The sequence below is a fragment of the Platalea leucorodia genome (genome assembly GCF_965183815.1).
Source record: "Platalea leucorodia genome assembly, chromosome: 1".
Taxonomy (NCBI): Eukaryota; Metazoa; Chordata; class Aves; order Pelecaniformes; family Threskiornithidae; genus Platalea; species Platalea leucorodia.
In genome coordinates, this window is record NC_138823.1 from 12564558 (window position 1) to 12582146 (window position 17589).

The following is a 17589-nucleotide window of genomic DNA, read 5'->3' on the forward strand; positions in this document are numbered from 1 at the left end:
CTAATGCTATTCCTACACTGCGTATAAAACTGTTTGCTATTTGCTTTGCATGAGACCCTTCACAGATATATGGGCTCACAAGGGAAAAACAAGGTCTGATTCCTCCTGCAGGGTCCCTACAACAGAGGACACAGCTTTGTCCATTATGAGGCCACTATGAGGAGGAGAGCAACCTAACAAAACCACAATTCATATGCGAAGGAAGGTAGGATGTGCAAGAAAACATCCTGACACAGCTTATCTTCCCTGGACAAGAAGAGGATAGCAAGTCAAAGTTTAGTCCTGCTCATTTCCTCAGTCAGTGGATCTTCATGCTACCTCTTACTCAAGCACGTACACTATATACTACCGTATACTGGCTATACTATAGCCTGCTCTCAGGACAACTACCTTATGTTTTGATTATTTTTATGAAGCACAATGATCTCTAACACCATGGGAACTAACAGAGCATGAGAATTTTAGAAGCACAGGTGTCGGCAGGTTCATTTCTGGATCCCAAAACAATCACACCATGGTCATCTCATGCACAAGAACTTTGCCAATGTTCGGATTCATGTTATATTATGGCACTGCAGGAATCCCACATTTGACTTTTCAATTAAAAATAAAACTAGGAAAAAGAAAAAGAACAAAGGAAACAAATTAACCAAACCATTTTGTGTTCAAACACAGCTACAGAGTCCATCCTTACACTGGAGTTTGCACCATTCCAAGTAGGAGAAGTTTTAGGTCAATGACAGAGAAACTTCCATGGAAAGGTCCCCTGCTCTCAGTGATGACCAAACTTATGATCTTCAACTCTGACTGTTTGTTATAGGCTGATGCCATGTGTTTAGAAAGCCACTGGATGCAAGAATAGTGGATATTCCATAGAAACTCATGAACCAACTGTCTATGAAGAAGCTGCCAATAATTTCATAAAACTAGGCTGACCGCCGTGTCTATATTTTCTACACTCTCTCCTATGTCAACAAGGGTCAGCAATGTTTAGTGCGATTCCTGTTTAGCACCATTTTAAGAGAGCAGTGAGAGAAATCAAAGCGCTGTGGATAATCTCACAGAGCTAAATACACATTGAAAAAAGTTTCTACATTACCAACTGCTGTTTGGCTAGTATTTAACAGGCATCATGACACAAGTGATGTCTCCAAGCAATCTGGAGAATAGAAAGCAGTCAGTAAAAGGAGGACATTGCACGTGTGAGATGCAGCACAGCACCCATGAAGAAAAGCGCAGAGACAGCTCTGAGGCAAGGGGAACAGACAAATGGGATAAGCAGCCGGAATTGAGGTAAGCTCTGCTGGCAGAGAGAGCAGCTTATGCAACGGGGAACGAGCAGAGAAGCAGGAAAAGCCAGAGCTGTAAAGGGCTAACAATCTGGGGCAGATGCCAAAGAATCCTATCGCTAACACTCTGTAAGACCCATGGGCCTGCCCTGTACATACTGGTGAGCAGAAAAATCCTTTTAAGTGTGGAGGAAGAGAGGAGGAATTCTCATGCAGATCCTGATATTGCTACAGGAAGATCACTGCTATGTAACACAGATGGCAAGCAGCCATGGGTAGCAGCTAACTGTGACATTTTAGGGAAAGTTTTTAAAGAAAAAGAGAAGCAGATAATTTTTTTCCCCCCAGATAAGATTAGAGTTCAGGTGCAATAACTGCTTTCCACCCAGCTATTCTACACTCCAGGGCCTCTACACCTCACAGTGGGATTGTGATGTGTGGTTGGAAGAAAGTCCCAGACATCAAGGAAGCATCTTGCTCTCTACTTTGAAACCTGTTCAACTAATTGGAAAAACCCCTCTCTGTTAATGCTTTAAAATGCTTTTCACAAGTTTTATGCTAAGAAATTCTTACCATCTTGTCTGTAGTTAGCATACTCTTCAGCCCTCCCAATCATTTCCCATTTGTACTGGGAAATTCCTTCCAGTCCCACACAACTTTGGCTCCAGCCCAGAGACAAAAGCAACAGCCCCTCTAAGGAGCAAGTTGCTGGGCTGGAAGCCTGGAGATGACCATGAATTAGTCTTCTTTATTCCAGTATCTACAACTCTCCGTACTTCACAGTCCCATATTCTTGAAAAAGTTCTGCTGCTTTGCCCTGAGGAGTCAGATGAGAACTGCCATCCTCAGCAAGCTGACAGAATTCACATTCGGTAACTTCGAGCAGAGCTGGGAATGGATGCCTGTTTTGGACACGGCAGACCTAGACTAGGCCAGCACATTCACATCATTATCAGCACATCAGTCAACACACGTGGCAGGTCAGACTAATTCCGAAAATAGAGGATAAGACTTATCCTTCAGGTATTTCATATGATGCCCAGCAGTGCTTTCTAGCTCTATAGACCTACTCTAAGTAGTTTAAGTAAAGATGGTTCAGCAACTAAGAGAAGTTAAATTAGCAGTGCAAACAGTAGTTCCCCAGTGTGCGAAGGTGTCGGTATGGGGCTTGAAGTTCAATACTAGGAGCATTACATTGAGAGACACTGCCAAACAAGTACTGACTGACTTAGTGAATTCTTTTTCCAATCACACTACTAAAGCTCAATGGATTGAGGCTAAATTTAGGAAGATGCAAGTTACAATAGAACTTAGATGATTTTACTTGCATTATAACTGATTTCAAACAGCGTCACCTTCAAATTCACACATCTATTAGGACTCCAATCCAGCAAAGCATATAAGCATGTGCTTAAGCTTTAAAATATACAGACCACTCTGAAAGTTGGTGGGCGACTCAAGAATTTCAATGTGTCCTTTCCTTCAGTATTTTGCTAGGCTGGGCCACAGAACATCCAAGAGTATTTTGAGCATGGGGAGGACATACTGAAACCAACTGTCCACAGTCTGGTTTTCTGCTTACATGTTTTTTAATATAGTAACATTTTAAAATGTTTCTCTACCACAATGGTATTCTTGAAAGAAGAGACAAATACGACCTTTAGACAATGTCAATATCTAAAGATAATCAGCAGAAAGACTGAGATGGACATAAACCTTATCTTTCTTTTTAACTCATTAAATAAAATGAGCTTTTAAATTGGCTGTTTCCCTTTGACAGTCAGTTTGCTGAAACTAGTTTTCACCTCTAGATACAGATCCTTAATCCCTTACAGGATCTTTTAAAATTTTGTCTCTTTGCCAGCACATGCTCACAACACAAGACCATGAAGACGATCAATGCTAGAAGTCTGCAGATTCTCAATGGACCGGGAGGTCTTAATTGACAATTTAACTTCATAGACATCAACAAAGTTATTTGAAAAATAAAAGGTTTTCAGGATCAGATGCATGAAAATTATTCTTCACCTAAATTAACAGGAGTTAACAGAAACTGCCTTGTTTTGCTAGAGGTCGTATGTGTTTGTAAATGAGCAATGCCTGACCTGAATATTTAACACTAGTAATTTATTTTCATAAATCTATACAGGACTAGAACAAAATGGACGTAAATGTATTAGTGGACTAAGCAATAGAATCACTGATGAAACTAAGACTTGGTTAAGTGCAGTTTTGGTAATGAACCTTACAGTAGCCTAAGTATCTCATCCTTACGGCACACTGTGAACACTGGATTCCTTAGAGGAACGAGACTTGGGAATCACTGTGGTTAGAGCTAACTTAAGATTTATCTCCAGAGTGCAGCAGCAGTTAACAAGATGCTAGAAGGCACAAAAGAAAGGGGAGGTAGTACAAAGCTGGGAACAGATTCTGAGTGTTTATATCATTAGAGGCCTCACAGACATTTCAGACTGTTTTAATTCTACTGTGAAATATTTTCCTTTTGACTTCTTCATGTGAGGTACGTTATTATTTACAATTCCATAGTAAAAAAATCCATACTTCCATATTATCTCTCACTAGGATTCCCAAAACATCTCACAGCATTAAATAAAGCTTAAATGGACAGGAATAATTTTACTATTGTGGACTGCAAACAGATGTCAAGAGAACTATATGCGTAAGTACAGATGAACGTGAATCTGCGTAGAAATATTGGGTATTAAATCTTTCCATTATTCATATGAAATGGGAAAGCATTGTTTTTATTAGTATTATTATTTTGCAGAAAGTAGTAAAACGAACTTGTTCAAGGTCATGGAGAATTAGATTAATTAGTACATTCTGTCCTACATTTCAAAATGTGGGGCCATGTGGTGAGAGGCTATAAATCTTTAGATCTTCAAAGTAATCTGAATTGCAATTTATACCTGTGAAACTGATTCCCTCACTTTTCCATATTTCTCTGACCACTATTTATTGCAGAGCTACAATGTTTAATTATTTAATGGAACACTTTCTCCCCCATCAATTTCTCTAACAGTTGTTTATACTCCTCGGAATAGCTGTGTCCAGTGAGATTACTTTATCTTTCCAGAACAGAAAGTCAAAAGCTATAGGGGAAAATACCAAGTTAATAGGAAGTTCTGAGCACAATTAATGTGTAGGAGAAAAAAAAGAACAGCAAAGAACCCCAAACCTGAGAACTGTATCCAAACTAAAAGCCTCTGTTGTTATTGCCAGAAAGTAACGGGTAAGTTAACTATGGAGAGCAGAAGCGTTCATTTTTAAGAATATAATGAAGAGATGTACATAGGGCTCTTAGGACAGAATAAATGTAACTACAGCAGCACAGTAATGAACAGTAGGCACAGTAATCAATGGTAGCATCAGTACATGCACTGGCTTGCAGCCATGCCGCCTTTACCCAGAAACAGATAGATTCCATTTAAGCAGGACTGAAGTGAGTCAGTGGGTAGACAGCAGCTTCCTAAAAGGAATTATGGTGCTGACAGAAAGGATAGTCTCAATTCAACAGCAGGCATTCTCCACATGAAATTACTGTTTAAATGAAAATCCAGTGTTTTATTTACTTTCAAACATTATGTCAAAATGAAGGTGTGAAAGACATATTGTAATATTTATTCATGAGCAAGCAATTTAATTTGATGTCCCTGATGTCCAACTCAAAAACCTCTATCTGTCCTCTCTAATAAAGTTTTCTCAGTTGTTTCAGTCAGTTGGAGGAAATTTTATTTTTCTCTTTTGGATTATGATACAGTTACAATGTTTCTATATAGCAGCCATTATTCACCCAAAAGAGTTTCATTTCAGTGGTGGTGAAGTAAGTAATCCCTGTAACCATTATTTACCTCCCGGAGCTGAGAGGCTTAGCCAGTGTTTGCCAAGCATCTGAGATGTCTGAAGAAAGGTTACAATAGGTTACAAGGTTACTATAAATCACGGAATATCCTGAGCCAATTCCTGCCCACAAGTCTGGTACCTCTTCCTATCGGCAGCCCCCTGGTTTCACAATCAAACGAGTAGTTTTATTCCCTCTTTATTCTATGTAACACTACCACCATCTGTTTACAAAGATTAAATTCGAAATCATTCTGAGAAGATTTTATAGCTTCCATAACCAGTGTAAGAGTTCCTTGTTCTCTGGATGGTTTAACTGGAGAGGACTTCAGGCTACCCAAGGGTCATGGCCAGATCAACAGAGAGGTAAAGAGGCCAGTTTCTTTGCAATGCCTTTTTTAACTGAAATGGAAGTACTGCTTACTTCCTATCTTCTTCTGCCCCCTAGTGAGCTTTGATTTTCACTCCACCTGAACAATCGTGGCTGCTTTATAACTTACATGCACACAGAAGTGCTGAAACACCAAACTCGTTTCTTTTTACATCCTTTAGAAGCATTCTTCATATCATTCTCCACTAAACACGTCAGAAATCAAAGAGCCTTTTCTAGCCCTACAGTGCTAATATGCAGGAAGTGATTTTTACTGAACAGGGAAACACCCACAAAACTGGCATTCCATAAAATCCCTTTAAACATGACAAAGAAAACTTAAATTTGTTAATTTATATTTCTCTGCTTTACTAGTGCTCTGAAGTTAGAAAAATCACACACAGGTTCTTTCACAAATCACTGTTCAGTTGTTTTAAAACAAAACCAAAAACTATGGTGTTTGCTGCCTAGAAAGAATCTCAAATACAGCATCAGAGCAAAACCACTGCCATACCTAAGCAAGTAGGGAAAAGTGATTCAGGTAGATCTTTTGATCTAACTTACCATCAGGTACGTTTATGGGAAGTCCCTGTATGATACTGCATTAAACAGTAGCCAGTCCAGCCAACACTACTGTGTACTATTTAATAAACATGCTTACCAGTAAATGTTTTCAGGATTGGGCTTGTGGAGAATAGCAACTAAGAGAGGAAACAGACATCACTTACTGCACTATTTTTGCCTGCCTTTTCAGTTACCTTCAGATGTAAATGTAACTTCTCTCATGCACTTGCTATGAAAATTTTTTGTACTATTCCCAAAAAACAGCATTGTCCAATATGAAAGTCCAAAGGAACAAAATAAAAGTTAAGACTTTGGAAAGGAAATTAAAACTAATTGTAAATGGGACAGGAATAAGAATGCAGAAACATATTCGCTAACACTGGCTCAAAATTAAATTAATATTTTGCCTCAGAACGTGAAGGCAAAGTAGGATAGAGGAGTAACAATTCTAGAAATAAAAATCGCCATATATGAGTTGGAGGCAAGAGCTGAACAGTTAACTATGGCAGATCAGATGGTGCTAATTTCAAAACACCAGAAGTATTTGTTTACCAAACGTATGTCATGCCATGGAAACCCTGTATCCTTCCTGATGGCATTGTATAATGAACATAAGAACCTGAAGTCCAAGTAGAGTAGTCAGGGGAGTGAAAACCAAACCTTACAAAAGTGAGAAGCTCACTCATTTGTTTGTTCCGTGTACCCATGTACATACATCTGCAAGGAGAAGTGTAGGAGTGAAAAAGATAACTATTTTAAGTAAAAAGCTAACACCGTAACACCAGACCAAAGAGGTATAAACTACAAATCCAAGTCTGGAATAGCTTTTCTGTAGAGCAACGGGACGGACTATGTTAAAAGGTCGTGCTTGATAAATCTATAACTATGATTCTGCAGAAAAGTTGGCCCTGCTAAAATAAAATGAGTTATGGTCTAGGACCTGTTTTTCAACAATGTGATATAACTTCACCATAACAATGACCATAAGTATTTCATGAAGAGTAATCTCCTCCTCTCAGGACAGAATGCTCAGTATGGTTCTTTCGGTTACTGAATGAAATGGACAAAATAATTTAAAGGTTGTAATTAAAGATTAATGTGTCAGAAGCAGGTAAGTGAGGAAGATAATGGCATTTCCTAGGAGTATAATGCACAGACTTCCAGCTGCAGACCTGCACAGTGAAGTTAAGTTGCCTTTCACCCCTCCAAATAGGAAGGCAACAGGGGTTTCTACTGAAAGGTGAAATTAATCCAAGGCTTTTAACTTTCGTACCAATAACTAATTTCTGTGGATCATTCTGTGGTCTTGGGACTGAAAGAATTCAATACATTGAGTGTATTTTCATGTATTGCTTATGGCAAAGTAGGAGAGATGGTGACTGCAAAAGCAGAGGGGAAACAGAACTGGTTATACCAGTTTTACCTCAAAGGGAATCCCCAGCTGACTGTTCAGACAAGCTTTCCATTTCCTCTACCCCCGCTAGAAATGGTATGTCAATTGTTTCTGACAGCAGTATGGATAAAAAGGTCAGAGGAGAGAGAACTATCACACTAGACAAAGAGAAAAGCATTCATCTTCATTGTACATAAACCTTGGCTTAATTGAGTGCAAGACTTATAATGAACAGCAAAACTTTTGTTTCAGAGGATTTTTCTTCTCCACTCATAATTAAAACTAACTGTTAGAGTTTTGGAGCTTTAAAGTTTTTTATTTTTTCCTAGTGAAAACGTTATCATAGATTTAAGACGACAGAGAAATGGGATGCCTAATATTTGTCTTTGAAAAGTAGCTTTGCAGTGCACCTGTTATTGTGAAATAGCAATGACGAGACTGTTAGCAGTGATTACAGATTTAAGGTACCCCACTTTGCAAGTGTCCACATTGAAGCACTGTAAAAGGGCCTGACTCGCAGCAGAGAAAGAGACAGCGTTTAAAAAAACTGCACCCCCTAACAGGTGTCTCAAGCTTTGTACTCAAAATCGTTAGCATTATTTTAATATGTCTTGCCCTAAACATCAAATAAAACACACACAAAGAAGCAGTATTAGAATGAAAAGTCATTTTATTCACCCACTTAAGAGGCCTTACCCACCTCATTCAGCAACATTAAAGTTTTTACAAAGCTGTAGGGTAACAACCACTGGAACGCAGTCAGTCTTGAGTGTTACAAAAGCTGGGACAATATTTGCCTGGGATTTACATTTTCACTGAATTTATCATTTAAGACAATGAAGTGATTGCAATGAAAACACCCTGATCTAGCCAGAAGAGCTACAGTTCCTACAATGAAGATAGATATTGGCAGTAACTAAGTCAAGATGTGTAGGCCTAGGACTGAACTGTCAGATTCAGGATGCAATACAAGAGAGAATATACTTACTGAAGCTTTCCACAAGGTCAAGGGCAACGTGAGTAGCAATATCCATTCCAGTATTTATGTAAGACTGGCAGTTTTTCAGAGATGAAAGACAGGAATCCACGCAGTTGAATGAGATTCTTGCACCGCCTGGCATCTTGAAATGCTTACTCTAGAAATAACAGATACAACATTTTGAATGCAGTTTAGACCCAAAGAATTTGGGAGAGAAAGCAGAAGTACAGGTAGCTAACCATAAAGCACTGCCAACAGAAGCACTGAAACATCAGAGAGCAGGGATGAAATCCTAGCTCCCAAGATGTCAGTAATTTCAGTGGAACTGCAATTCACCAGAGGTTTTTAATGCACCTTCTATGCAATATTAAGCAAAACTATACCACAAAAAGCAACTTGCAGTTTTCATCTGCTCATTCCTATTGCTAAACCGCAATGAGGTTCAAACTCAATGATTATGTTCGCTTGGAAATTATGGCTCTATTACAGATCCAAAGAAGCCCACATGCCCAAACACTTGTCTGTGTTTTCTAGGCATATTATCAATTAGGCTAGAAAGCAATACGACTTCTCACATCCAATTCAGCCTCACCAACTACAACCCTGTTTCAACAGCTAGCCCTTGGAAAAAAATAATCTCATAAAGGGGAACTGTTCCAAGAATGTATTTAACAGTAAATAATCTATCATAATTTTTAAATAAAAGCCCACCTTAGAAATGGTGCCTAATTCCTCCAAAGATGTCACAAATTTTTAGCACCAACATTCCATTAGCACAGAATAATGTCGCACAGGAATCATGTTTATCTACTTTACCACCATCTTCCTTTCCAATACAGATGCACAACCTACAGCTTTGCGAGGTTTAACTGCTTCTCCTCTGTCATTAATACAAACTTCAAGTGGGTTTGCTTACGCTGTGCCTATGCACACTGTTCACATCAGTTGGTTTCTTCTCAAAAATTCCAACTTCTGCTCTTCCTTCTTCATGCTTTTCCATAACTTGCTCAAACATGTAGCTATTTTAAGAAACAGGAACCTGGTGTGCAGAATTTTATACTTTTAAGTTGCAGGAGAGAAGAAAAATTCTGCTCAGCCTTAGATACACAGTTGTTCACAAAAAACCCCGCAAAAGTCTTGGACAGACAGAAATACTGCATTAGTCCATGTAGAAAATAACTGGTATGTTCAAGGACTATACTGAGATCATATTGGGGGAGGGAGAGAATGGAATCCACAGCCAAATTTGGGGTATACCAGAAGTTTTGTCTGAATCATACACAAAGTAACAAGGGGACAAGTTGTTCTACCAACAATAGCCTTTGACAGGCTATAATCCAACAGAAATCCGGAAAATATCTAAATAGAAAGGACAAAGCTTTGCCCAAGCTTTGCATACCTAAGGCTGTATCTCTCTCTGCTACTTTTCCTGGGATTCCAGAACTACATCTTGCGCTCATCCTAACCTGAACAACGTTGCCACATTCCTCGTGAATATCCTGCAGACTATGAGACCTGAATACCTGCTGTCATGCTCTCTTCTCTCCTAATGTTTTCTTTCATATCTGTTTCCTTTTTTTCCATTTAAAAAATGTGCTTGGCCACTCAAGATTATCTTTTATGACACCATTTTTAGGTCATGTGCTTCCAACAACATTTTAACAACAGTTCAAGTTCACCACTTGAACTTCTGAATTACATACAACTTGCCTTGCTCTCTATCCCCTTCTAAATGTGCATCTTGCCACAGAGGAGCCACTGGTCTTCAACAACAGCTCCAGTTATGTCAGCTCATGCTCTCCCCACCAAAAGACAGTGATTGCTCTCTTTAGAGGCTGCCAAACTAACAACAGAAGACAAGGAAAAAGTTCGTTACAGAACTCCTTGAAAGTAAAGGAAAAGGATGCTCTTAAAGATTTAATAACCAATGCTTTCAGCTCTTACATTAAACTTTTTTTTTAAACATCTGTTCGCTATCTTAGCAACACTGTTTGTATAGAACCTCTGTGATCCAAATATACACTATTAAATAGTCACATAAAATCACGTTAGCAGCTTTATCTTTCTGGGCTCATTTAGTGTATCAAAGTTAACAGTGAGAACCTAATTCCCTTCTTGAACTTGGTAAATCTCACTCACTGAGAAAGCCTGCTGTTCTTTTGGAAATTTCACAGATACACACTGTGAAAGGCAGGAATCTGAAAAAAAACAACAGTGAAGAGTTAAAAAGGCTTCTTCAGTCTCTTGACATTTGTGGAAGCACTGAGCAAACTACACAGGAACAGAAGTTATTGTTTACAATATTAAATCACACCATTGCATTGGCAGTTTCATCTCAAATTGTCTTTTGGAAAGTAATTAAAGTACTCCTGGACAAATTTTCCTTTTTTTTTTGTTTTTAAATAAAAGATTATTTTTCTTAGAAACTGTTTGTGATCCCAAGCAAAGATTTCACTCTTAAATTTTCTAAGTGAATTCTTCAACTTCAGCTTGCAGCTGTCCATTACGCCTTCAGAGGAAAAGCCACATTCCTCACTGGAATTGGTTTCACAGAAGTATTTTTAAGGCACTTTTTCTTGCCAGGAAGGTCTTCAATGGGTGCAATCAATGAAGCACTTAAAATTTGCAACTCCGACCCCTCAACCCCCTCACTTCTGGAAAACACAACCAGCAAAATCAGAGTTGAAAAGGAGATCAAGGGAGACTACCGAGGCAGGCTTTTTCTTTCAACAATAAGTGATCAAATGGTCCAGACAGGATTACCAAGCAGCAAACTTAAGTCACAGTTTCTGTTCTGCCACTTATTTTAAACATTTGAGCAAATGACCTAATTTCTCTATGCTTCAACATCCCAAACTATGAAGCAGAGATATGAAAAAAAGAGTTACTTCTGTAACACAAGAGCTATAGGTGACAAGTGCTCACTGGCTACCAGGATTAGTGTCTACCTCCTGGATTCGCTCGGTGACCATCTGGCGAAGGGAGACGTTACTTCCCTGCCACGAAGGCCCGGGGCAGAGCCCACCGGGCAGGCAGCTCCGCTCTGCCAGCCCTCCGCCGTACTCCCCTACCCCGCCCACGACGAGCCAGGGCAGCCGGCCCGGCTCACCCTGCCCCTTGCCAGTCAGCACGGCGGGCAACGGCCTCACATTCCCCCCCCGCTCCCTCGGCCGGGAGAGCGGGGCCGCGCACCCCCCCAGCACCCTCCCCAGAGGGGAAGGGGGCGGCGGAGGCTGCCGCCCTCACCGGCGGCTGCTGCTCACCTGGTCCCAGCCGCCGAGGCCCGGAGGCGGCCCCCGCACCGACCCTCTGGGCGGCAGGAGCAGGCGGGGGAGCGGAGCGCGGGGTAGGCGGTCCAGGCGGGCGGCGGAACCGCCTCATCAGCCGGCGCCTCTCCACATGACGGCGCCGTCATGTGATGGGAGGGCCCGGCCGCGCCGCTCGGAGGGCCGCCGCCGCCGCCGCCTCCGTCCCTGCCTCCCGCTGCCTGCCGGAGCGGAGCGCCCTCCTCGCCACCGCCACTCACCGCACCGGCGGCGGGGGAGGGTGAGCGGGGAGGCCGCTGGCCGAGGGGAGGCGGCGGGAGCGGGAAGCTGGGGGGTGGGACCGCTGCCGCCGCTCTGAGGCGGTTGGCGGTTGGTCTCGCGCCGCGGCGGTTACCCCGAGGCGGGGTTCAAACCGTGAGGGGAGAGCGCTGGCGGGAGGGAGGCGGGGCCGTTCAAAGGGCCCGGGGCCCGGGGCCCGGCGCTGGCGGGGAGCGGGGGATGTGGTTTAAAGCCCGGTCCGGCGCTGTGGGGCCCGGGGCCCGCTCTGGGAGCTCGCCGCGGCGGTAGGAACGCCCTGCCTCTCCCCCGACGGGAAGGTCGGACTCCTGGCTGTCGTTTTGGGGTAGAAGAGGCACTGTCATCTTAAATTTATCTCAGTGGTTTGGAAGGTTATTGGTGAAAAGTAAAGTCAGGTCATAACGTCCCATAAATATTTCTAAACATAAAAGCTTATTTTTAGCAGTGCTGCGGTCTGTATCTTGCAGGAAATATGTCAATAAATAAAACCGTGACGAGGAAATGCAGCCACAGCACAGAAGCTAACCCTTCAGCAATAAATAAAGGAACGGAGCTGTGTTGTTTCCATTTGCTGTAAAAGTTTTCCTTGTTGCTAGAGCCTATTACAATTGCTTTAGTTGTATTTTTAAAGTGACTATTATAAACACATCTTGTAACATGTTTTTGCTTTCCTTGCTGCCACCTCCATGTCTGGTTTCAATTGCTTTGTGATCGTTGAGTCAAACACAGGGTATGTGCTGAAGATGGATTCAGTGCATTTTATTCATTTTACAAAGCTGTGGATAATTTAGATTTCATAAACTGAAAGATTTGAGAGCATGCTTAAAAATCCACATAGATTAAATGATCAAAAATATGTATACGAACCACTCTGAATGTGTCTGGTTTTGTTTTTACAGGTTATTAATGGAGCAACTAGTTTTCTCATCAGACTTTCTTCTTCAAATAACCTAAAGACTAATGATCAGAATCTGACTGCAGGACTTCTGCTGCTCTGTCACATCCAGCTCCACAATGGTTGATTTTCTAGCTGAAAACAATCTTTGTGGTCAGGCAATTCTACGGATTGTCTCCTGTGGAAATGCCATCATTGCAGAACTTCTGAGACTTTCCGAATTTATTCCTGGTGTTTTCAGGCTAAAGGACAAGGGTGATCAACAGAAGTACGGGGATATCATATTTGATTTCAGTTATTTTAAGGTAAATCCTTTTATTGTTAAACAACTTCTTAAAGCATTGCTGTCCTGCATGAGGATGCTCAGGTTATGGAACAGCCATTCCTGACTATTGTGTTTATTACTAGCATTCTTCAGAGTTGACTGTCATGACTTCCTACTTGCTTAGTTTTTACCAAAAATTCACCAAATGAAGATAGCAACTGGGATATGCTCGCATGCTAGCGTTCTGCTTCTGGGCTGTCTTGTATTTTATATACTTCTGATCATACTCAGCCTCATCTTACTCATCTCAGTGTGCAGAAACAGTCTAGGGAAGGTTCAGTGCTTAGGCCCCTAAGCAGAATATAGGTATAACTGGTACCTGCCCTGAGAGTATCAGGGCAAGAGGGAGGAGGCAATTTTAAGTGCATCCATACAAGAGCAGTTCCAGCTACACATTTCAAAATGTTTGATGAGTCATCTGGCCTGTGAACTTTGATGGATACTGATACTGAAGATCTTGAGTATTGGATTCTGCTTTTTTTAAAAATTATTATTATTTCCTGTAGAAACTTTAAATTATACTTTCATCAGCAGGTTCTGAGCCTGTGCAGTTGGTTGTTTTCCTTTGGAGCAGTACTGTGGGCAGTATGCCCATCTTCCTTTGGTTATCTGTAGCTTATTCTTTGCAGCCATGAAAACTGCTTTCTGCTTTCCTGTTTGACAGTGCTGTGATTGTTCATTCACCGGACTTGTCACATGCGCTGAATAAACAAATAAATCAAAGAGTAGTGTCCATGAAAAGCCCTTGTTTCCCTTACAAAATTGAGCTTCTTGCGGTACCTATTTCCCTCTAACATTCTCCAGCATGATTAAGAAGGAACTACAGAGACTGTCTAATCTGACTTTATCTGGATTGTGCAATTCAAGAAGTGTTCATAGTAAAGCAAGGGGTTTTTTTCCTTTTGGGTTTTTCTGTTTTGTTTTGTTTTTTTAAGTCAGAGTTGTAAATTTCAAGCACTAACTGTAAGCCTTGGACACTGAAAACCCTGAGCACAAATAACTTCTGAGATACCTTTAGATCTAAGTGTTTGTTAGAAGTCTTTTTTTTTTTTTTTTTTTTTTTTTTTTTACAAAAATTACTTGAAAACTTAAAGGCAGATAGCTGTAATTGCTGAGAAATACAATTATCCTTGAAATTATAGGATTTTTTAATGTTAAGGAGGCACAACAGTGCTGCTGCTTTTCAGAGCACCAAAATCCATAAAAGCCATACTTGTAAAGTGGAGATTAGTGAATTTACCGATATTTTCACAGCAAATGCACCATTCCTGTATTCATGATTCTTAGAATTACCTAATGAGAAGAGGTTTGAGATATTGAAAACTGAGGCTGTTTACTTCGTGCATTTGAACTTCATAGGCGGTTTGGGGCCTGCTTTTATCCTTTGTTTTTTGTGGGTGTTTTGCACAAAAAGAGAAACAGAAGAGCATTTTTAAAACCACACAAAAATTGTCAGCTGGGTGTTAAGCTTGATATTTTATTTTAACTCTATTTTAAGTTATTTTTATGGCGTTCATGTTGACTAAATACTTTTAAGCAATGATCTCATGCTGTGGAAGTGGTCTGTGGAATGGCATATTTTCAATTAAGTGTTAATAATATTTTCAATTAAACTAACAATATTTTCATTTAGATGGTGGTGATAAGACCAAATGATGGTTATGAGAAATGCTGACAGTGGTAAATGGTTAAAAAAGTTTATACCATTGCTTTGAGGAAGTCAGGCTCTTCATCCCAACCCTTTCCCCCCATGATTGTTAATGACAGTTTCTGCGTTAGTTTGGGGGGCTAGCGCTGAGCTACATCCAGAGTCTGTAAAAAAAATTCTCACATAGGTCTAATACTTTCAAGCAGTTTAAGTGTATGAGAAGGTACTAAGCTCACAGCTGTTTGTGAGGCCTCAATGTTATGGTTTCTAGCTAAGAAATCACTCAGATAAGTGTGTAAAGGAAAAAACTCCAGCAGGGAGATAGCTCTACAAAAAGCACGCAGTGGCTTTAGATGCACTGGGGCTTTACCCAAAGTGTTAACTATTCTTTTCCATTGGGTACATAGGATATATTGTATTTAAAATCATTGCAGATTGTAACAAAGTGTAAAACTCATCTTTATGGAATCCCTGTTCAATCATAAAGTAGCTTGGAAAACTGCAGACCCTTGTTTTGGTAAGAAATGTTAATTCTGGTGTTGTGTGCACAGTGGTGGTTGTATGCCTTCTGTGTTGTACCAAAGAGACGTCAAATAGAGGTCAAAGTCAAATATTGTCTCTAAAGATGAATTTTTTTCCTTAGGGACCTGAGACATGTGAAGGCAAACTGGAAGCCAAACCTGAGTTACTGGATTTAGATGAAGAATTTCGTGAAAACAACATTGAAATTTTGACGAGATTTTATCTAGCTTTTCAGAGTGTACATAAATACATTGTAGATTTAAACAGGTATGGTATCTTAAATACAGGTGGATTTTCTTGAAGACTAAATTACTCTTTAGTCTTAATAATGAGAAGCTTTTTTTCTTAGAGACCCAATACATTCCCTGTTGAAGCATATTCATGTGCACCTGGATTGCTGGAGCGAACACTAACTTTTACTCCTGCTGTTGCTTACCAGCTTAATATATGACTTGAAAACATTTAACCTCTCTACCTCATTTCCTCAATTGTATGTTAGAGCTAATTCTTCTTCTTTATCTTGGAGATTGTCTTGAAGATTTTTTAAATTTTTTTAAGTTTTTTGTGGTCTTGCAAAACAGAATATCAGATAGGTTTTTTTCTTTAACTTTCATTGGCATTATTTTCCTGAACTTAATTTTTCAGTGGTGGTGCAATTTTCTCAAGTTTGCTACTCTTACCTATAAAAAACAGTATGAAAGGCTCATGAAATACTCTTAAGAAAAAGTTCCAGAGAATCTTAAGCATAAGAATTGTTTTTGTTATTGATCTTATATGAAAAGATTAATTAAAGATTAAATGCTTAACATTACGTATTAATAAGTAGTGTTACTGGAAAATCCTTTAATAGGATTAATCTTCTGTTAATTGAGATGAACATACTCATTTCTAGGTCTATCTTCCAAATTGCAATTGAGATAAATTTATGGTACTTCCCGGAGATATTTTTGAGGTAACTTGAAAATGACAGTTTTACTAAATTTTGGAGTAGAAGCCTTCTCAGTACTGTTGTCTGTTGTCCATCCATAAGAAGATTAAGAGGATGTTAGCTGTAAGTTACAGAGTATCCTCTAGCGTCTTTCACATACACCACCAGGATACGGAAGGAGGCTCTTGCCAACTGATTGGCTCTAGCTAGGAGTTCTAGCCTCTCATTTCATAGTAGAGCATCTCTTCTTCTTTGTCTGAAAAACTCCATGTTGCTTGTACTAGGGAAATGTTCTGATGTGTCTGTTGACTTTTGGAGAAAATTGGCCAATTGATTTCTGAGGACATACGTTTTGAGAACAAAATAGTCAATGACCAACTCTTTGTTATGATCCCTAGATATTTAGATGACCTCAATGAAGGAATTTACATTCAGCAAACATTAGAAACGGTCCTCCTTAATGAAGATGGAAAACAGCTTCTAGTAAGTATTGAACAGTTCTGTAATAGTAGAAAATGAACCAACTAGTTTAGTGCCAAACTAGACAAAGATTTAAATTTACCGAATGCATGGAAATGCTATGACTCACTTTTAGGAGGACAAAGACCGAAAACACGCAGCCCGCCACTTTTCATATTGTATTGACTACATAGTTGACGTTGGGTTAATTTGCCAGTACATGTTTGTCTTTGCATGGTACTAAAAATTGTATTTATGTGATTTCTTCCCTTCGTTCTTCCTTTTTCTAAACAGTGTGAAGCGCTCTATTTATATGGAGTCATGCTACTGGTCATTGACCAGAAGATTGAAGGAGAAGTCAGAGAAAGAATGTTGGTTTCCTACTACAGATACAGGTAATGTATATTGGTTTTCAGAAGCACTCGAGGCTGAAATGATGTAACATGCAGTATATTCGGTTAACTAGCTTATTGGATTAATATAAATGGGAATATCAGCAACTTTTTGACTGTCTGACCATACAGATAGACACCAATAATTCTGCAGAGCTCTCTGCATGTCAGTAGAACTCCTTGCATTAGCTGGTTTTGCAAGTCTAGCTGCAAAACTGGAGCAACAGATTTTTCATGCTGTGTCCTGGTTTCAGCTGGGATAGAGTTAATTTTCGTCTTGGTAGCCGGTATGGGGCTGTGTTTTGGGTTTAGGATGAGAACAATGTCGATGATACACTGATGCTTTGGTTCTTGCTAAGTAGTGCTAAGCTGTCTCTAAATAGGTGCTAAGTGGCGCTCAC

The 17589-nt window shown here is 40.0% G+C and overlaps 2 protein-coding genes across 6 annotated transcripts in view; one reads left to right on the forward strand and one right to left on the reverse strand.

The window, feature by feature from the left end:
- NSMCE2 (NSE2 (MMS21) homolog, SMC5-SMC6 complex SUMO ligase) overlaps positions 1 to 11844 on the reverse strand; it is a 137184-nt gene extending 125340 nt beyond the window's left edge. For 2 of the 3 annotated variants that reach the window (XM_082312196.1, XM_082312195.1), the window contains exons 1-3: positions 11720 to 11844; positions 10596 to 10654; positions 8466 to 8613 (exon numbers count right to left, since the gene is read on the reverse strand). In XM_082312196.1, coding sequence (XP_082168322.1) covers positions 8466 to 8613; positions 10596 to 10654; positions 11720 to 11837 — 325 coding nt within the window. In that variant the 5' untranslated portion in view covers positions 11838 to 11844. The remainder of the gene's footprint in view (positions 1 to 8465; positions 8614 to 10595; positions 10655 to 11719) is intronic. The other variant, XM_082312197.1, reaches the window with a different exon arrangement.
- Positions 11845 to 11917: 73 nt separating this feature from the next.
- The window catches only part of WASHC5 (WASH complex subunit 5), a 33193-nt gene continuing 27521 nt past the window's right edge, over positions 11918 to 17589 (forward strand). For all 3 annotated transcript variants that reach the window (XR_014228196.1, XM_082312168.1, XM_082312167.1), the window contains exons 1-5: positions 11918 to 12002; positions 12919 to 13219; positions 15531 to 15676; positions 16736 to 16820; positions 17091 to 17191. Coding sequence is in view for 2 of the 3 variants with exons in the window: in XM_082312168.1 (XP_082168294.1) it covers positions 13034 to 13219; positions 15531 to 15676; positions 16736 to 16820; positions 17091 to 17191 (518 nt within the window). In the remaining variant the exon portion in view is untranslated. The remainder of the gene's footprint in view (positions 12003 to 12918; positions 13220 to 15530; positions 15677 to 16735; positions 16821 to 17090; positions 17192 to 17589) is intronic.